The following is a 22281-nucleotide window of genomic DNA, read 5'->3' on the forward strand; positions in this document are numbered from 1 at the left end:
AGAAGACTCTAAATACTGCAAAAACCTAATTTTATGTGTTCACTATTAAAATCAGCAAAAAGAATGGTTTTCATGGAACAACACCATGAAGGAAGCCACAAATGTGTTGAAATAATATTATTGCTCATATCATGTTTGCCATAGACAACCTGAATGTTCCACAATGCTTCTCAGAAAATGTTCCATGAACAGATGAAATAAAGGGTGGAACTTTTTAACACAAATGCACTATGTTAGGTTTGTAGTATGAAACTACTGCACACCAACACAAAAACCTTATCCCAACTGTGAAGCATAGTGGTGGACCATCATGGTTTAGAGATGCTTTACTGTCTGGATTCCTTGTAATCACTGAGGGAACAGCAAATTCTAAAGTGTATCAAAATATTTTACAGAAGAATGTAAGGGCAGCAGTCCATGATCTCAAGCTAAAGAAACATTGCACATTGCAACAAAAAAAATTACTTTTTTGTTGCAACGTGCAATGTTACACACAAGTACGTCAACTAGATAGTGTTTGAAAAAAGAGGGTTTATGGTTTTTTGAAATGGTCAGGTTAGAGTTCTGACCTTAACCCTGTTACGTTACAGTGGCATGACCTGAATAGAGATGTGCGCACAAGGCATCCCAGAAATATTTATGAACTGAAACAAATTTGCAGGGACGAATGCTTCAAACTTCCTCCTCAACCCTGTGAAATTTTATTTGCAGCTACAGGAAGTGTTTGGTGGATTTGATCATTGCTTACTGACTTAGAAAATCATATGGAAATTATATGGCAGTTTTATATATATATATATATATATATATATATATATATATATATATATATATATATATATATATATATATATATATATATATATACACACACACATTAGATAGCAGCGGTGGTTTTTCAGATGTACCAGAGGTATGGTTAGGGCGGAATCAATCGATGAACAATTTGCAGTATATTTGCACTCCTGTTAGAAAGGAGTTACAATAGCAAATAAAACTTGACATGATAGCTATTTTTAAGGTCAGATCTGAAATCGGCACCCAACAATTTGTTAAACACAGATAAATTTGTTCATGTTATGAAAACTTTGTAAATTACTGAAACGTTTGAGGACACTGATACTCAGATCAGGCTTTTACTTTATCCAAATCAAGAAAGGAAATTCTCTAAAATGTATTAGCTTTATTAAAAAACATTTTCCTAATAATCCGCTATGAGATATGGAGTGCTGTTTCCCTATGTCCCAAGTTATGTGTAAATATCTAGCGGTCCTACCATACACCTGTGTACAGTTCTTAGTGGCCATTTTTAAGTTAGTGAAACCAAACGGTAGCATATGTAATAAGTACTACGATAATATTACTACCTGTAATGTACGTGAGGGAAAAGCACAGAAACTTCTTCAGCTTTTCTCCATTAAGCCAATGATGACTCATCTCAATTTACTACCTTGTAAAGAGATTCATTTTCAGCCTAATACGTGATAAACAAAGTCCAAACACAATTTTTACAAGGTATTGGGGTATATAAATGTTGCACTTGGGGAAACTATATTCATATACAGTAGCATGCTGATACAGTTGGCGTAATCATTAGCAATGACACCAAAAAGTATTTTTGCATTTGTTTTAGTTATTCACATCTTTGCCAAAAGTGAGGGTTCCATGGTTAAACTCACTAATGGAGGATATGATGATATAGTTATCGCTGTCAATCCTAATATCAAGGAAGATCTCAAGATCATTGAGAAAATTAAGGTAAGAATTATATTTATATTAAGCTTTAGTGTATGATAAAGATGTAGTATATTAATATTTCCATCCATCTAGTTAAGCCTTTTATCCATAGAAGAAAAGACAATTTTCTTTATCTCATGGAAAAATTCCTAAGGGATTCCAAATCTGGACATTAGAACTGATCCCTTGAATATTGACCCATTTCTAAAAAAAACTGTAACTGTAACTTGTAATATTATTACGCTACAGAGAGGCATCCAGGCCGCTTTTGGTTAACAACGGTTTTGATTTTGAGAATGTTATATCATTTGAATGATTTCAACATTGCAATCATGTTTTAAATGGGGGGGGGGGGGGTTACAAGATCATAAGAAATGACAATAAAGTTATGTAACAGATTTCTTGAAGTTTTAAATTCTGTTGCCATGTTAACGTTGTCCACTATACAAAAGCACGGGTTCAAACAAAATGGAGGAAGGGAGACAGTGTGTGTGTGTGTGGGGGGGGGGGGGGTGGATAACACACGAGAGGTGGGTTCGGGGGAGGGGGTGTTGGGCAATAATTGTTACTTATCCCAGGCCTTTTTTTATTTTATGACAACTTCTTCAGGCAGAGAGTTTCATAGTCTTACTGCTCTTACAGTAAAGAACCCCCTTCAACATCGGAGTAAAAATCTTCTTTCCTCTAGACGTAGAGGATGCCTCTTTGTTATAGATACAGTCCTTGGTATAAATAGATCATGACAGATTTCTGTATTGGTCCCTAACATATTTATTTATATTCATTAGGTCGCCCCTCAGCCGTCTTTTTACTGAACTAAATAACCTTAATTCTGCTAATTTTTCTGGACTCTGTTGTCAACCTATTTTATTTATTACTTTGTGTGTCCACAACTCAAGCTCTACTTTGTCTTTCCTGTGCCCTGGTGCTTAAAACTGTACTGAATTTTGAATGTGCAGTTTGAATACTGATTTGTAGGGCGATAAAACTGTGGGGGAGATTTACCTAGACTGGCATTGCTTTACGCCAATTTAAGTAAAGATTGCATTGTACTGAAGTGCAACCAATGTATGAAGAGGCAATAGTCTCTTCATACATTTGGTACATCCTGAAGATGACCATGCACCACAATAAATCTATGCCAGATATAATTTATTATAGCTGGCATAGATTGGGCTGCTACCTACGTTCCCGCTTGCCACGTCCACTTTCTACAAAACTGGTGAGGTCATCATAGAAAGGCTTAAAGGAGATGTCCCGAGGCAGCAAGTGGGTCTATACACTTCTGTATGGCCATAATAATGCACTTTGTAATGTACATTGTGCATTAATTATGAGCCATACAGAAGTTATAAAAAGTTTTATACTTACCTGCTCCGTTGCTGGCGTCCTCGTCTCCATGGTGCCGACTAATTTTCGCCCTCCGATGGCCAAATTAGCCGCGCTTGCGCAGTCCGGGTCTTCTCCTCTTCTCTATGGGGCTCCGTGTAGCTCCGTGTAGCTCCGCCCCGTCACGTGCCGATTCCAGCCAATCAGGAGGCTGGAATCGGCAATGGACCGCACAGAAGCCCTGCGGTCCATGAAGACAGAGGATCCCGGCGGCCATCTTCAGCAGGTGAGTATGAAGACGCCGGACCGCCGGGATTCAGGTAAGCGCTGTGCGGGTGGTTTTTTTAACCCCTGCATCGGGGTTGTCTCGCGCCGAACGGGGGGGGGGTTTAAAAAAAAAAAAAACCCGTTTCGGCGCGGGACATCTCCTTTAAAACTTCCAATTTTTTGAGCAAATATGATCTGTGCAAAATACTACAACTTTTCTTACGACACAATTGTGATGTAGAGGCAAGCATTAATTCATCCCTATGTCCTTTCTGATGAATCCCATCAGCTTATTTGCCTATGTTTATGAACTCTAAACAGTTTCCTATTGGAAAGGTAATGGCAGTTGTTGTGTAAGATAGTTCTTTAAGTATGGCTTTATAAACAGAATTTTGTGCAAAAACACCATGTTTTATAGTGGCATTTTTCAAGACATCTTTTGCCAATAGAGGAATAGCTTTAAGCATGGTTGGTGGTGTATTTTTTTATTTCTACATATTTTGTTGAGTAGTGTTATTTTGCAATCGCTGAGCCTAGAGGTTTAGCATTTTAACTGACATTTTTGCATGGATTTCTCTTTAGAACATGAAAAGAGATGGAAAAAAAGCATTGAGTTAAAGTGCCATTTATGTTTTTTGGGTGAAAAAAATTGCCCCAAAAATGTATGTGAAGGAAACCTAAGAGTAGTTTCACATACAAGGGAACAGTCATGATGCCTTTTCCGTCAATTTCTGGTGTAAAAAAAATTAGCAAATTTGTGTAAGGAGGTATTTGTACTAAAATTTGTGACTTTTCGGGCTTTTTTTTTGGCCATTGGCACTTTTGGAAAAAAAACGTGGACAGGACTTTTTGGAGGGGTAAAGTCACCCAGACTGACAGATTAATCAATAATAAACAACAGAAACTGGCATTAATCATACCAGAATTTACGTCAGTTTGGACCTGGTGCAGGTTTCCATGCAGGCACACAGAGGAGCCAGGATGCACCTATTAGATGAAGATCCATGCACCTCTTCATGTATTAGGTGCATTATGTGTGAGGGAAATCATATTAAGCCCTTATTCACATGAGTGTATATACTCGGATATTTAGCCGCGTATATACATGGGGCAAAAGCCGCAACCATCAGAAGCATTGGATTCCAATTAGAGATGAGCGAGTATACTCGCTAAAGGCAGTTGCTCGAGCGAGCATTGCCTTTAGCGAGTATCTCCCCCGCTCCAGACAGAAGGTTCGGGTGCCGGCACAGGGGCGCGGTGAGTAGCGACTGTCAGCAGGAGGAAGCGGGGGGGAGAGAGAGATCTCCCCTCTGTTCCGCCCCGCTCTGCCCCGCAGCTCCGTGCCTGCTGCCGGCAGCCGAACCTTCCGTCTCGAGCGGGGGAGATACTCACTAAAGGTAATGCTCGCTCGAGCAATTGCTTTTAGCGAGTATACTCGCTCATCTATAATTCCAATGTATTCATTGAGATGAGGGAATTTTAGCCACATTAAAAAATAGGACATCGGCAACCAAAAACGGTGAATGATTTTATACGCTGCTGGAAAAGATAGGTCTTGCCCTATCATTTGACTAGATACACCGGAGGCTCCCATAGGCTTCTATTAGAGCTGAAAAAAGGAGGGGGAGGGAGTTTGGCTGATGGGAGAAGTTTACAGCTGAGTCTATTTAAGTGTTAGAAGTAATTCCGAGGATTTCCGCGCTGCATGATATATTTTTCCTAATACGCCAACCGTGTGAATGGACAAGAAAACACAAATTAAGATCAGCACTTGATCGCAGATATTCTTCATTCACGTGAATTTTGCTCACGATGCGGTGAGCGTAAAAATGCAAACGCTCGTATGAAAGACGCCTATAAAGGGCTCATGTCCACGGGGAAAATAAGAATGAAAATCCGCAGCGTTATTCCTGCACGCAGATCCGCGCCCCATAGGAATGCATTGACTACCTGCGGGTAGATAAATACCCGTGGATGGTAATTAAAAAATTCCTGGAGCATGAAAAAAAATGGACATGCTCCATTTTAGTGCGGATCACGTGTGCGGGAGCTCATAGACCACATAGCTCAATTGATCTCCCGCATGAAAAATAAAAGACAATTACAGTGCATCCGCACTGATCCGCAGCCCAAATCCGCAGCGGATCTGATTTTCCCTGTGGACATGAGGCCTAAAGGTGACTACCCACTAGCGTTTTTTTTTCCTGCTGCGAATTTGCTCCTATTTTTTCTTCCAATTGTCAATGGGACTTCCTAATGTTAAAACCGCAACGCAACTTTGCGTTTTTAACATTAGGAAGTCCCATTGACAATTGGAAGAAAAAATAGGAGCAAATTCGCAGCAGAAAAAAAAAACACTAGTGGGTAGTCACCCTAAAGGCTCCTTTCCACTGGCGATAGCGATATCTCTGCGAGAAAATCGCAATGTTATAATGGCATCGCAACGCTGCAAAATCGCAAGCTTTTGCGTTGCGATGCGAGAATCTGTTTTGCCATTGCACTGTATGGGCGTCAGAAAAATGCAAAATGCTGAAACAATCCTCCTGCTGCGATTTTTAAGCCTCACATCGCAGCTTCCCCTTAAACATCGCTAGTGGAAAGGTTGTCATAGAACAACATGTGTGGGACGTTCTTGCGAGAGCTCGCACTCTCGCATTGCACTGAAAACGTGCGATTACCTCGCCAGTGGAAAGGAGCCCTAAGACAGGCGTTTAGTGTGTTTTTTACACACTGTATACATATTAGTTGTAAGTCAATAGGCAAACATGAACCGCAGTACAGAGTGTGTTTTATTGTGGATTTTTGTTGCAACATATTTAGTGGTATAGTTTTTAGATTTTTAGTTTTCCCTACATCAGGTTACTGCGTAGACATTCTGTACAGAATGTCTATCAGTAAAGAATGCGGGGCGATGTTAGCTCAGAAGCCTGCTGTATTGGGTATGCAGCTCTACAGTAAAGACTGACTCAGGATCAAGGCAAGATTCTTGTAACTAATCCAATGTAAACTGAAAAATGGCGCTCTGTGGTATCTTCTTTAAACACTGTCATGATAGTTTAAATACCAAATTAGCAATTAGCTTTCATTGTATTTACATTTTTTTGTTTCCCAAAGGAAATGGTGAAGGAAGCTACAAGTTTTCTATTTGATGCTACAGGCCAAAGGCTCTACATACGAAGTGTGAAGATTTTGCTTCCCAAATCCTGGTCTGCAAATAACTATGGAAAACCCAAAACAGAAAAATATAATACGGTATAGTAAAATGCAGGATGACTTAAAGGGATTGCGCCAAGATATAAAGTTATTATTTACATTTCCATTGACAGGCCTGAGTGAGGGCTTGTCTGTTTCCGGATGAGGTATAGTTTCCATTTGTACCATTTAGGGTAACATACAATTTTTTGATCACTGCTTTCTCAATATTTTTAGGGAGATCAGGTGACTAAAAAAAGTGCAATTCTGGCATTTTTTATTATGGTATTCACTGTACAGGATAAATAATGAAGGAAGTGATACCGCCCATTCGCAACCGACACTTCATTCAGTCTCTTCCTTCTCCTTCTCACTGTAGGGGAGATGTTATGAGCCCACAATGTGGAGAAGGGGACACAAGACCTTAGTTCTTGGGATCAGTAGGAGTCTCAGCACTGGCAACCTTTATAAAGACCCACACAATCAGACTTTTATCACCGATCCTATAGATTATAGCACAACCCCTTTAACCTTTTTAACTTATTTTGGCTTTTTTTCTTTAATTTTAATCCCACTATGGGATTTGAACTTAAGTATAGCAGTACATTAAATGTTTGTCAGCATACCTGTAAGCCCTGCTACAGGCACAGCTTAATAGGCTAAGCTCCATTACAGCACCCTCCGAAGTCATTGCAGAAGGGCCGTTAGGGGAAAAGCAAGAGCTCCTCCCTCTTTCAATCCATTTAAATTCCGCAGTCAGCACTCACCATAGCATTTACAAAGTTAACAGCTGGGATCTGAGTTATCTTCGATCCTGACCACTTTGGCTGGTTATCCGCTGTAATTGATAGCTGGCACCTGCTGTGTATGAAGTGTGCTCGGCTCCCTTCCGGTATAGATCCAATGGTAATTAACGTTACATTTCATGAAGGGGTTAATGGCTTGCAATCATGATTGCTTCCATAATGATAACGTATTCCTGTGTTTATAATGATAGGCAGATATTATCATCGACAGTCCTAACCTGAAGTATGGAGATGAACCTTATACACAACAGTATGGACAGTGTGGAGATCCAGGACAATTCATTCACCTTACCCAAAAATTTGTAACTGATGACAGTGTCATCCCAAACTATGGACCCCGAGGTAAAAGGAGAAGCTTTTTGTTTCTTTTTTTGTTGATAGTTGTATTATACAATATCTTGTTCTTCTAATATTATTGAGTGTGAAGTTCTGATGCTTGAAATGTTAATACTGAACTTGTGTGCTAATTAACAAATGCTTACTGTGATAAAAGGAAATGTATCACTTTCAATGGGGCTGTGGTAATACCCGAGTTACCCGCTCAGGTATTTCTGTCAGCACTATTGAAATGAATGGAGCGCTGATTGGGCATGCTCAGCCAGAAGCTCCCTTCATGCTGAAGTCATCCCCACAGGGGATAGATAATAACTTGCAATCTTAGTACAACCCCTTTAACCAAGACAACTTCACTGCTCTTACAGTAAAGACATAGTGGATGCCCCCTTGTTATAATTATAGTTTGTCATTGGCTGTGTCCGCTGTGATGACCTGTCTACAAGCTGCTGCAGCCTGTAAACAACATAGGCCAACTCCTGGGAAGTCCAGGGATGAATTTTTTATACTCCCCCAGTTCCCCGTACCCGCTCAATTCGGTGCCAGCGCACTCATCTCTCCGGGTTGTGCGTGTGTCCTATAGAGGACATTATGTGTATGCATCCATCAGCAGACTCATCTCTGTAGGCTGCATGCACATACACACTGTTCTCTATGGGAGTTTACATATACAGCCAAGAGAGATTAGTTCGCTGGCGCTCACTTTAGCGGGTGACAGCACAGGAACAGGGAGTTTGAGTCCAGTGAGTATTAAAAAAATACATCCTGGACTCCTTGGGATCTGGCCTATGAGCACCATAGCTTAGTTTATAGTGCTCATAGGTGGTGACAAGTTCCCTTTAAAGGATTAAGTGACTTACACAAATCAGTAAGGGAAATGGAGAACTGTTGCTATCAGGTATTTTATTTAAGGGTGTCTCAAGGAGTCTTCAGATCTCAAAGATCTGTGTAATGATCTGTGTAGACTGTGTCTGAGCCTTTTGTGGAACATTGATTCTCACTGTAAAAAAACAAACATATACAGCAAGGTACTGTATCTGTTTTTTTGTGGTTTTCCTTCGTATAGGAAAATGTAGTCAGCTGTGCTTTCTGATACAGTCATTGAAAAGGTATACTGGAGTATACCAGCCAAGCGAAGGCCAAAAAGACACTCTTTTGGCCTTTGTGAGGTAAATGGAGTATCAAGAATATGTTTGACATATACAATGACTTAAAAAGTGTGGGCTAGTGTTAAAATGATGAACTCTGATTCAAAAGCCTGCAGTCATACCGATTCTGCCACTATTCGGAACAATTTGACCATTGTCTATGTGTATAGCATCCCTCACTCTCAACCTCGCCATACCATGCACATTTACCTTCTGTATCATCCCATTACTTGTAGTATGTAAGCTCATTGGAGCAGGACCCTCACCCCTACTGTCTCCATCAACTGATTACTACATGTAACTGTGGTTTTGTTTGTTTCCCCCTGCTTTGTAAGCGCTGTGGAATAAGTGGGCGCTGTATAAAGATTATTATTATTATTAGATAGATAATCGTAAATACATGAAAGTATGGACTCTTGGAGTATATTCTTTGCTTTATTATATATTCATGTTTCACATAGTCAGGCACGCAAAAGAAGAAAGCGTTTTAGCCTTACAGGTGAACAAGGCTGTAAGGCTGAAACGCGTTCTTCTTTTGCGTGCCTGACTATGTGAAGCATGAATATATAATAAAGCAAAGAATATACTCCAAGAGTCCATACGTTCATGTATTTACGATTATTTATCTAAGAAAACCATTGGACCGAATGGGATTTGGATTGTGAGTATAATCTCTTTGCATTCACAAACAGACGGATCAACGGGCAATAATTGAGTTGAGATTTTTGTTGCTACTATTATTATTATTATTATTATTAAATGGCTTAAAAAATCTTCTTAAATTAACTGCTATATTTGTAATGATTTATTTTTCTTCCTACAATTAAAAATAAAAAATTTCAAAATAGTTACTTTTTACTTTCAGGTCGAGTGTTTGTTCATGAGTGGGTTCATCTCAGATGGGGTGTTTTTGATGAGTACAACTTGGATAAACCCTTCTATATATCAGGGAATGGCAAAGTTGAGGCTACGAGGTGAGACATTTAAATTAGTACATTGTATGAAATGTCAAAGCCGGGCACTCATAACACACTAAACTATTAGGAATGTACCTCACGGTTTAAGAAACCAAATCTTGTGATGACGTTGCAACATATAAATGTGCACTAGAAGATCTAGTGTTCACTTATCTATAAACCCCTCAGTCCTTATAAACAATTAGATTTTTTTGTTTAACCCAAGAATAAATTAATCTCACTACTTGCACTCATGCTACTTGTATACAACCAGCTGGCGTTATAATTTTTCTCCCCATTCTCTCCAGCACCGCCCTGTTGAGGCTTTGTGAGAAATCAGAAGCGGACTGAACGCTAATGTCATTTAGTTGAGGGCTAAGCGCTTCTTCACATTGGTGTAGTTCCTGTCCATGTGCCGTCTGTGTCCGACAGCATGCAGACCCATAATAGACAAATAGGATATTCATAGGTGATTTTTTTTACATGGACCAATGTTCCGTGTGTAAAAAATTGCAGTGTGTGCTATTTTGGTTCATTTTCATGGGCAAGAATTGTCCATTCAAAGTAGAAGGTTCTTGAAATTCGGGGGGGGGGGGGGGGGATGTTTTTTTACATTCGATTTCTGTGCAGCCAACAAGGGCATGCCCTGATCCACTGGATTGGTAAAAACTTGAAAAAAATATGGACTGTACTTGGAATGCTCATTAAGTCATTAAGTAAGGGGGTAAAAAAAAGTACCCTGTTTCCCCGAAAATAAGACGCGTCTTATATTAATTTTTGCTCCCAAATATACGCTACGTCTTATTTTCAGGGGGTGTCTTATTTTTCAATGAAGAAGAATTCACATTTATTGTTTAACCAAAAAAATGAACATTTATTACCGTATATACTGCACAGTACCGTAGTTGTCACCACAAACCAATATAGCTAGACAAACTGTGAAAACAAAGCAAAAATTACTCAATGACAGTCATGTCATCATTTTCTGGCACATCATCATAAACATCTGAACCTGGAATCTCCTGCTGAATTTCTTGACACTCCATTTCTTGTAAAATCTTCGGGCCAAAGCAGGAAGGTTTTTGCCCCAAGAATCTTCCACGATTCCTTTCTTGTACTCAACGGAATAGCTCTTTCTTTTTGCGCTCATGTCTAGGGGTAAAAATATACGGTAGCAACATTGTTTATTTCTTGTACTTTAGACTCTTCAGCAAAAAACCAGATACCCCCTATTGAATCAAAATGACACACAAAAAATAAGAGCTGTAAAGTACCTGGCTCCCACACACTGTCTGGAGACTGTAATGCTCACCCCCTAAGGCTGGAAATACACTCTGTGAGAACCCAGCCTTAAGAATCACACATATGGTTGCCTGACTCACACACAGAGCCATAAAAAAAAGTAACATACCTGCAGACAGAAGTTCCTGTACCACTTGTAAGCAGGGATGGTATTGCAGCTTCCGGCCACCAGGGGGAGCTCATCACAGCAGACGTGTGCAGCAGCAACAGAATGACAGTATGGGGTTTTCCAGCCAGCAAGGGGAGCTTACAACAGCACACTCATACAGCACAGGAGGAGGTAGGAGACAACGGGTATGGCAGCAGGGGACAGGCCTCTTGACTTGCCTGCTCACTTTAGTATGCCTTATTATCGGGGTGTGCCTTATATTAGCGATTTCTGCAAATTTCTTAATGTGTCTTATTTTCGGGGGTGCCTTATTTTTGGGGAAACACGGTAGAATTCGGCTTCTTTCACACTGCAGTAAGCTGGTCCAAAAATCAGGGGGGTACAAATCTTTCCATTATACTTTCTCTCTGTAGGTTCTATTGTTCGTTTTGTATTATAAATAAGATGGGAAATACTGACCAAAAAACTACCATGGGAAAGAGGTCTTTAAACTGAATAATATTTAAAAAATTAAAAGTCCCCCCAACCTTTTTTTCAAGGTACTTTTTAACTTCCATGGACGTGGCGTATTTATTTTTGCATCACGTTATGTAGTAAACAGTTAAAGGGGTTGTCTCGCGCCGAAACGTGTTTTTTTTTTTTGCATAGGCCCCCCGTTCAGCGCAGGACAAACCCAAGGGATGTGTTAAAATAAAAAAAAAAAATATTACTTACCCGAATCCCCGCTCTGCGATTTCTTCCTACTTCTTCCTTCTCCAAGATGGCCGCCGGGATCTTCCCCCACGATGCACCGCGGGTCTTCTCCCATGGTGCACCGTGGGCTCTGTGCGGTCCATTGCCAATTCCAGCCTCCTGATTGGCTGGAATCGGCACACGTGACGGGGCGGAGCTACGCGATGACGCGTAGAAGGGGGCGGAGCCAGAACTCCGCTCGTGCCCGGATCAACCAGAAGGAGAAGACCCTTCTGCGCAAGCGCGTCTAAAAAAGCAAGAAGACCCCGAAATTAGACGGAGCCATGGTGATGGGGACGCCAGCAACGGAGCAGGTAAGTGAATAACTTCTGTATGGCTCATATTTAATGCACGATGTATATTACAAAGTGCATTAATATGGCCATACAGAAGTGTATAACCCCACTTGCTTTCGCGAGACAACCCCTTTAACAGTGTTTTTTTATGACACAATGTACTTTATTTTAGACGTAAATTTTGGTCAATATGTTTTTTTTTCTTTTAAGACACACGAGCAGAAATTCCATGGCTGGATTTCCCACGGAATTTCCGCCCCTGGAAGGTGCCATAGGATTGCGTTAACAAATGCAATCCTATGCAGACGGTCGCGATTTGGCATACTCTATTTCTGTGCGGGGCTCTGCGAGAAACGTCACTCACCGGCCGCCGATCCCGCTCTGCAGCCGGCACATGAAAGAGCTGGGGGCGCGGGAGAGGTGAGTGCCCGCGCTGCTCTCTGCAGACGCTCGGGTCGGGTCCCGCTGTGAGAATTCTCGCAGCCGGATCCAACCCAGCCGTCTGCAAGCGGCCTAAATCCAAAATTTAAAGATTAGTAGGAAAAAGTAGCAGCTTTCAAAATGTGAAATTCTCTGTTTCTAAAATGGATATTAATACCACAACAATTAGTAAATACACAAGATTTATTATGTGTGTTCTTTAGGCCTCGTTCAGACAAGCGCTGTTTTCGCGCTGCTAAGCAGCGAGAAAACAGCCCTGCTATAGCCGTGAAAAAATTGCGTGTACGGGCAGCTTCAAGCTCCGTGAAGTCGCCCATCCACAGGATTCGAGGCGCATGCTGCATGCTTTCAAGGCTCTCGTAGGAGCCTATAGAAAGCTCGCAGCTAAGATAGGATATGCTCTCGCATTTGCACTTGCATGTCCTATCCTTTTTAGATGCGCTGATTCAGAGTGTCTAAAAAAAAATCGCCCATTTGAACACTTCTATAGGAACCTATTAGTTCCTATAGGAGCGCTGTTTTATCGCTGTTTAGCAGCGCAAAAAGAGCGCTCCACTGAGCGAGGTCTTTTATAGGTATTGGTTTTTAATCTTTAGTTTTTTTAGGCCGTTATAACGCTTATAAGTTTACACGCCACTTTCACACGGGTGACAAAAATCTCACAATTTTTTCACGATGCTAGCAGTGCTGCAAATCACATTTATGTAAAGCCTATGCTTTCCAATAATTTGCTTCACATTAGCAATGTTTTGTAGGCTGCTGCATTGCAAAAAAAAAAAACAAAAAAAAACAACACAGCATGCTGAATATTGCCGGGATTTGTGATGTTTTGTAGCCCATGTTTCTCTATTGAACCTTCCTTTGTGTTGCATTGCAACTGCATTTTCAAGCGGTGCGATGCAACTTTTATAGTAGGAGGTTTTACTGTTTGAGCCCTAAAATAAGTCCTGTCTGCCCTTAAAAACGAAAAAAAAAACCCATCACCTAACAGGCGCTGTCCACACTGCCGCACTTCTTCTCCACAACTCTGTCACACTTCTGTGTAGTTTTCAGCTAATGCTTCCTAGTCAGATGTTCAAAAACCTCACCTCCAGAAAGCGCTGGGTCTGATTGGTTCTTGGCTCAGCCAATCACTGCAGCACTCGATGAACCAATCACAACCATTCAGTGTGCTGGAGCTGACAGCACCTGATAGGTGATGTATTGGAGTTTTTTAGTTTTTAAAAGCAGATAGGGCTTATTTTTTGGGTGGGGCTTATATTCAAAGCCCCCTTCCTGAAAATTCCGGCAAAAGAGTGCGACTTTGTAGCGTCACAAAATCAGGATATCGCCACAAGAAAACGCAACGATATCGCACAGAACCCAGCTGGGATATCACTACAATTTTCTTGTGGTGATATCGCTGTTGACCGTGTGAAAGATGCCTAATAGCGATTTTATACGTTTTCAAGAAGAATTTCAAAACATTTATTAGGAACCAATTCAGTTCTGTAGTGGCTTCTAGGGTACTTTATATTTAAACCCCATATAAGTCACCCTACAAAATATTTAGAACAGCATTTATGAAGTTTGTTGAGCCTTGATTCCAGTTTGCCCTATGATTCAGCTGTGTCAGTTCTTGATTTTCATTTATATATATAGTGGCTATATAAAAGAACTCTGTGAATTCATTATAGATATGGTCAGATACTTATTAACCCCCTTCAGTTTAGGACAAGCTCTGTTGCTTCTGCAGGAAAGGGACATTACAGTTTCGGTTGAACAGAGCTTGTCCTACTTCATACGGCTGTAGCTCCAGTTCTATCAGAGCTATAGACATGTTTTTGGTGCCATTTTAAAGCCAAGATACTCGAATCATGCCTGTAGTACTTACACAATCGGACCTACAGCCGCTTAAAGTGGGGCTAGGAATACTGAATTTACAGATGTTACTTTTCAATCAGCACTGAGCTACAAGGGAGGGAAAGAGGGGTGAGCAGGCAACATGCAAAACATGTGATTCCTCTGTATATCTCAGGGGGAAGGATGACATGGACTTTTCTACATGTTATCACTCCCCATCAATCAGAGAGCATATTTGTATTCATTGTCACATACGGGGGTCTTTTTTGCCTCATAAAATTAGTAAAAAGATGAAGACTTGCTCATCTAATCACTCCTCTACACTGTTTAACCTTGTAGGTGCTGCAGTCATTGCTGACCATGGCATCTAAAATGTTTTTACAGTTTTAGGCCTTCCTTACACACAGCGTTTGCAGAAATGCAGTGTTTTTCAACACTGCATTAACTGCGGTTTCAGCAGTGCTGGCATGAATTTTGCCAGCATTTTGGTTATGTTTTCAGTACAGCTGAAACCACAGCCAAGGAAACTGAAAAAAAAATGACTACTCGCCAAGCTGGCGCTGTCCGGGACCCTGCTGCTGCTCTCCAGAGTTCTGGGCAGGCTGCCGGCTACTTGTCAGCGCTGATAGAACATCTTTTTCTAGTGACAGGGTTTGAAGACCCCGCCTCTAGGAAGAGATTGCTCTGATTGGCTAAGCACCAGCTCAGCCAGTTAGAGCCAGTGCTGCATGAACCAATCACAGCCATTTATTGAATGGCTGACAAGTGCCCGCAAGCCTGCCCGAAGCTCTAGAGAGCAGCGGCAGAGACCCAGATGCCACCAGCTAGGTGAGTATTGTGAGTATGTGTGAAAAAGCAGGTGAGCATAGAACCAAATAACAAACTATAAAGAATATATAATATATTATAGTATATCCCAAAAGCAGAAAACAAACAGTTAAAAACACTTTAGCAAATACAAGTAGCAATCCCCCTAACCAGAGGAGTAACTTGAAGCTCCCGGGCCCCAATGCAAAACCTGTAACGGGGCCCCCAACTTTTATGCTTTATTCATAGTACTGGGCCCCCTATATGGAAAAGTGAGGCCATATGGGCCCTCTAAGGCTCCTGGGCCTGGGTGCAACCGTATCCCCTGCATCCTCTATAGTTATGCCCCTACCCCTAACCAAGCTCTATCTAAGGATACTCCAGTATACGCCCCATTTCTGCAATATATGAATCAAATATCAACCAGCTGCAACACAATCCACAACAGAACATATACTATATGTGGACATAGCCTAAGGAAGCCGCAGAGTGTGACAATACATGTGATACAGAGTTTGGCAATATGTGTGATACAGAGTGTGGTGATACGTGTGATACAGAGTGCAGCGATATGTGTGATACAGAGTGTAGCGAAACGTGTGAAACAGAGTGTGGTGATACGCGTGATACAGAGTGTGGCGATATGTGTGATACAGAGTGTGGCCAAACATGTTGATACAGATTGTGGCGATACCTGTGTTACAGAGTCTGGCGATACGTGTTGATACAGATAGTGGTGATACGTGTGATACAGAGTGTGGTGATACTTGTGATACAGAGTGAGGCATAATATGTTGATACAGGGTGTGGTGATATATGTTGATACAGAGTGTGTCGATACGTTTGATACACAGTGTGGAAATACGTGTGATACTGGGTGTGGAAATACTTGTGATACCGGGTGTGGCGATACGTGTGATGCAGAGTGTGGAAATACCTGTGATACACAGTGTGGGAATACATGTGATACATAGTGTAGAAATACGTGTGATACCGGGTGTGGTGATACGTGTGATACAGAGTGTGGCGATACGTGCGATACACAGTGTGGCAATACATGTGATACACAGTGTGAAAATACGTGTGATACACAGTGTAGAAATACGTGTGATACCGGGTGTGGCGATACGTGTGATACAGAGTGTGGTGATACGTGTCATACCGGGTGTTGCGATACATGTGATACAGAGTGTGGTGATACGTGTGATACAGAGTGTGGCGTTATATGTTGATACAGGGTGCGGTGATATATGTTGATACACAGTGTTTTGATAAGTGTGATACAGAGTGTGGAAACACCTGTGATACACAGTGTGGAAACACCTGTGATACACAGTGTGGAAATACGTGTGATACACAGTGTAGAAATATGTGTGATACCGGGTGTAGCGATACGTGTGACGCAGAGTGTGGCGATACGTGTGATACAGAATGTGTTGATCTTGCTTCTGATGTATTTCTTATTTATATTTTCAGTATTAGTTATTTATAATTCCCTTCAGCTATTTATCTTTCTCTTTGTTCCATTATATTAGCCCTATTATATGCACTTTAGCTTATTTTGTGCATACAGCATATTTTTCTGTGTTATAGCTGAATAATTGCTTTAATATCGTAATGGTTATCAGTAGAGATGAGCGAACGTGCTCGACCACGCCCCTTTTTCGCCCGAATACCGCGATTTCCGAGTACTTCCGTACTCGGGCGAAAAAATTCGGGGGGCGCCGTGGCGGCACGGGGGGTAGCAGTGGGGAGTGGGGGGGAGAGGGAGAGAGAGGGGGCTCCCCCCTGTTCCCCGCTGCTACCCCCCGCACCGCCACACCTCTCCCCGCCCCCCGGCGCCCCCCGAATCTTTTCACCCGAGTACTGAAGTACTCGAAAATGGCGGTACTCGGGTGCGTAAGTACTCGAAACGAGTACGTTCGCTCATCTCTAGTTATCAGACATAATAATTAGAATCAATATTAAATCTCACATTGTAATTTCCAGGTGTTCTGCTGACATTGAGGGTGCGTACAGAATACAGAGATGTCAAGGAACGTCTTGTAAGCCTGAAAATTGTAAAATTGATCCTAACACTGGGCTCTATGAAAAAGGCTGTCTTTTTGTGCCTAAGCAGTTTCAGCCGGTCACAGCATCCTTAATGTACATGCAGTCTATTCCTCCTGTAAGTATAAGAAAACTCTGACATTCGGTCAGACAGTTGTATATTGGTTGGTGTTTTCTTTTGAAAGAAATTAACACTGTGATTACTGTTTTAGATCATTAATTTCTGCACTGACAGCAACCATAACATTGAAGCTCCAAACCTGCAAAATGAAAAATGCAATTTCCGTAGCACTTGGGATGTGATTGCGAGCTCCGCTGATATAAAGTCCACACAGCCCTCTCCTGGCCTCACTATACCGGATCCCACTGTCACAGTTTTACGGTTTTCGGAGAGAGTGATGACGTTAGTGATGGATGTGTCTTGGAGCATGAATACTGTAAGTGTTCCCTATAACACCTAATGTCTAGATGATTTAACATTGGTCCTAATTCAGACTAAGAGCAAAATCAAGTGTAAGTGAACAAATGTTCCAGTTTTCATAAAGGCAATAAAGTAGGGTTCTGGGTGCATGAAACCCCACCAACCTATAGGACAACTGGGCTGCATTGCTCAGCAGAGTGCCTGGCCCATTTTATTCCTGTTGTCTTTTTGGAAAATTATGGGACAGATTTATTGATGTGATCATACCTAGATCTTGCCATACAATGTGCCAACATTTTGCACATTTCTGGTGCCTAATGTTTAGAGATGAGCGAGCACCAAAATGCTCGGGTGCTCGTTGTTCGAGTCGAACTTTCCGCGGTGCTCGAGAGTTCGTTTCGAGTAACGAACCCCATTGAAGTCAATGGGTGACTCGAGCATTTTTGTATATGACCCATGCTCCGCTAAGGTTTTCATTTGTGAAAATCTGGAAAACCTATGAAAGTGATGGAAACGGCACAGATACGGATAGGGCAGGCGAGGGGCAACATGCAGGGCTGCATCTCAGGTTCCCAGGTCTCACTATTAAGCCACAATAGCAGCAAGAGTGCCCCCCCCCCCCCAACAATTTTTACTTCAGACAAATGTTCATTAGCAAGGCACACCTTAGCTAAGCACCACACTACCTCCAACTAAGCACAAGCACTGCCTGCGGGACACACCGCTGCCTCCTCCCCTGGGTTACATGCTGCCCAAGCCCCCCGCACGACCCTGCGTCCGCAGCGCACACAAAAGTGTCCCTACGCAGCCTTCAGCTGCCCTCATGGCACACGCTGGCCTCATAGCCACACCACCCTCATGTCTATTTATAAGTGCGTCTGCCATGAGGAGGAACCAGAGGCACACACTGCAGAGGGTTGGCAGGGCCAGGTAGCGACCCTCTTTAAAAGGAAGGGGGGTCGATAGCCCACAATGCTGTAGAGAATCGATGAGAAATTGATGTTCGATCTTCATTCCAATCCTGTGTCACCTCCGTCAGGAGCTGCAAATGTGGGCATAAAGGGGAGTCCGCTGCCAGCCCAGCACTTCTACACATCTCCACAATGCAGCAATACTCTGTGTGGGAAGTATGTGAGCGGGCCCTGGGTCTGCCTCTGTCCCAGGAAACACCTTGTGTGGCCCAAGGTGCTGCGAGTGACATAGCAATGGGGACTCCATGTGTCCACACACTACTCATTCTATTTGGGTGTCGGATACCTCATCGACAACACCAGGGGTAAACCATCTGCACTCTGCACCCTACGCAAGTCTGTCAGTATTTTGGGGACAGACAGGTAAAACGCCTCAATGAGAAGTCTGTGTGCACCCACAGCATGGGTGGCTCCCAGGAACCCACAGACGGCACATAAAGAAATCCCATTGCAGTGTCCCGGATAGCTGAGGTTACGTGAGAGGAAATACATGTTGGCTTTGGCCCACACGCCATGCCCTAGACACGCACTTTCTCACCATCTTTTTACAGTGCTCCTTCCGACAGAGGCTTGACTGGGGAGTGGTGACACAGTCTTGCTGGGGAGCCATAAAGCTGGCAAAGGCCTTGGAGAGTGTTCCCCTGCCTGCGCTGAACATGCTACCTGATCTCCGCGCCTCCCCTGCTACTTGGCCCTCGGAACTGCGCCTTCTGCCACTAGCGCTCTCAGATGGGAAGTTTACCATCAGTTTGTCCACCAGGTCCCTGTGGTATTGCATCACTCTCGAACCCCTTTCCTCTTCAGGAATGGGAGTGGAAAGGTTCTCCTTGTACCGTGGGTCGAGCAGGGTGTACACACAGTAATCCGTAGTAGCCAGAAAGCATCTAACGCGAGGGTCACAAGAAAGGCAGCCTAACATGAAGTCAGCCATGTGTGCCAGGGTACTAGTACGCAACACATCGCTGTCCTCACTAGGAAGATCACTTTCAGGATCCTCCTCCTCCTCCACAGCCCATACACGCTGAACAGATGGGAGGCAAGCAGCATGGGTACCCTCTGCAGTGGGCCCAACTTTCTCTTCCCCCTCCTCCTCCTGCTCCTCCCCCTCCAAAGCGCGATTAGATATAGACATCAGGGTGCTCTGACTATCAAGCCTCATACTCTCTTCCCCCGCCTCCTGTTCCGACCGCAAAGCGTCAGCCTTTATGCTTTGCAGCGAACTTCTCAGCAGGCATAGCAGAGGAATGGTGATGTTAATGATTGCAACATCGCTGCTCACCATGTGGATACACTTCTCAAAGTTTCCGAGGACCTGGCAGATGTCTGCCATCTAGGCCCACTCCTTGGTAAAGAATTAGGGAGGCTGACTCTCACTACGCCATCCATGTTGGAGTTGTATTCCACTATTGCTCTACGCTGCTCATACAGCCTGGCCAAAATGTAGAGCGTAGAATTCCACCGTGTGGGCACGTCGCACAGCAGTCGGTGCTCTGGCAGATTAAACCGATGTGGCAGGGTCCGCAGGGTGGCAGCGTCCGTGGTGGACTTGCGGAAATGTGCGCAGGCGCAGCGCACCTTGCCGAGCAGGTCAGATAAGTGCAGGTAGTTTTTCAGAAACCGCGGAACCACCAGATTGAAGAAGTGGGCCAGGCATGGCACGTGTGTGAGGTTGCCGAGCTGCAGAGCCGCCACCAGGTTACGGCCATTGTCACACACGACCATGCCCGGTTGGAGGCTCAGCGGTGAAAGCCAGAGGTCGGTCTGCTATGTCAGACCCTGCAACAGCTCGGGGGCCATGTGCCTCTTGTCACCTAGGCTGAGTAGTTTCAGCACGGCCTGCTGACGCTTGCCCAGTGCTGTGCTGCCGCGCCGCGCCACACCGACTGCTGGCGATGTGCTGCTCACGTTTCTTAATTGAGAGGTAGAGGTTGCGTTGGAGGAGAAGGGGGAGGATTTTGAGGAGGTGACATAGACCGCCGCAGATACCAGAACCGAGGAAGGACCCGCAATTCTGAGAGTGGGTAGGACGTATGCGGTCCCAGGCTCTGACTCGGTCCCAGCCTCCACCAAATTCACCCAATGTGCCATCAGGGAAATATGGTGGCCCTGCCCACCAGTACTTGTCCGTGGTTAAGTGGACCTTCCCAGTAACCGCGTTGGTGAGGGCACGATTGATGTTGCGGGAGACGTGCTGGTGTAGAGCTGGGACGGTACACGGGGAAAAATAGTGGCGACTGGGGATTGAATAGCGTGGGACCGCTGCCGCCATCATGTTTTTGACAGCTTCAGTTTCCACAAGCCTGTACGGCAGTATCTTCAGGCTGATCAATTTGGCGATGTGCACATTTAAAGCTTGAGCGTGCGGGTGCGTGGTGGCGCATTTGCGCTTGCGGTAGTGACAGCTGGATGCTGCACAGAAAGACATTGTGGGTGCAGGCCGTGAGACGCTCGTGACTGTGCTCTGAGAGGGGGGTTGGATCTGAGTGGCAGGTTGGGGCACAGGGGGAGAGGTGCGACCCGGAGGTGGTGAACGGCCTTCCTCCCACCTTGTGGGGTGCTTGGCCATCATATGCCTGCGCATGCTGGTGGTGGTGAGGCTGGTAGTGGTGGCTCCCCGGCTGATCTTGGCGTGACACAGGTTGCACACCACTGTTCGTCAGTCGTCCGCACTCTCACTGAAAAATATTCACACCTTTGAAGACCTAGGCCTCTGCACGGTGGCTTGGCGCGATGGGGTGCTTTGGGAAACAGTTGGGGGATTCTTCACTCTGGCCCTGCCTCTACCCCTGGCCACCCAACTGCCTCTTCCAACCTGCCCTGCTGCTGCACTTGCCTCCCCCTCTGAAGACCTGTCCTCAGTTGGCTTAGCGAACCAGGTGGGGTCAGTCACCTCATCGTCCAGCAGCTCTTCCTCCGAATCCTCTGTGCGCTCCTCCCTCGGACTTACTGCCCTTACTACTACCCCACTGATAGACAACTGTGTCTCATCATCATCATCCTCCTCACCCACTGAAAGCTCTTGAGACAGTTGCCAGAATTCCCCAGCCTCATCACCTGGACCCCGGGAACTTTCCAAAGGTTGGGCATCGGTCACGACAAACTCCTCAGGTGAGAGAGAAACCATTTTTTCCCAATCAAGGCAGGGGCCCGAGCACAGTTCCTGGGAGTCTGTCTGCTCATCAGAATGTGTCATTTTCATGGAATGAGGAGGCTGGGAGGAAGGAGGAGCAGCAGCCAGAGGATTCAGAGTTGCAGCAGTGGACAGCGTAGAAGACTGGGTGGTCGATACATCGCTGGATGCATTTTCTGCTATCCACGACAGGACCTGCTCACACTGCTCATTTTGTAATAAAGGTCTAACACGTGGACCCAAAAATTGTGATATGAAGCTGGGGACCCCAGAAACTTGCCTCTCTCCTAATCCCACAGCAGCCAGCTGCGATTCACCTGGACTAGGAACTCGGCCTGTGCCCACACCCTCACTTGGAGCTCCACGTCCTCTAGCCCTACACCCACCCCACAGCATGGTGTATTACGAATAGA

At 44.0% G+C, this 22281-nt stretch overlaps 1 protein-coding gene across 1 annotated transcript in view; it reads left to right on the forward strand.

The window, feature by feature from the left end:
* The first annotated feature begins 1599 nt into the window (after positions 1–1599).
* The window catches only part of LOC136620007 (calcium-activated chloride channel regulator 1-like), a 43594-nt gene continuing 22912 nt past the window's right edge, over positions 1600–22281 (forward strand). Inside the window, exons 1-6 of the mRNA XM_066594740.1 lie at positions 1600–1758; positions 6448–6585; positions 7523–7673; positions 9678–9786; positions 17287–17464; positions 17559–17783. Of these exons, the coding sequence (XP_066450837.1) occupies positions 1600–1758; positions 6448–6585; positions 7523–7673; positions 9678–9786; positions 17287–17464; positions 17559–17783 (960 nt within the window). The remainder of the gene's footprint in view (positions 1759–6447; positions 6586–7522; positions 7674–9677; positions 9787–17286; positions 17465–17558; positions 17784–22281) is intronic.

This window comes from Eleutherodactylus coqui, chromosome 3 (assembly GCF_035609145.1).
Source record: "Eleutherodactylus coqui strain aEleCoq1 chromosome 3, aEleCoq1.hap1, whole genome shotgun sequence".
NCBI lineage: Eukaryota > Metazoa > Chordata > Amphibia > Anura > Eleutherodactylidae > Eleutherodactylus > Eleutherodactylus coqui.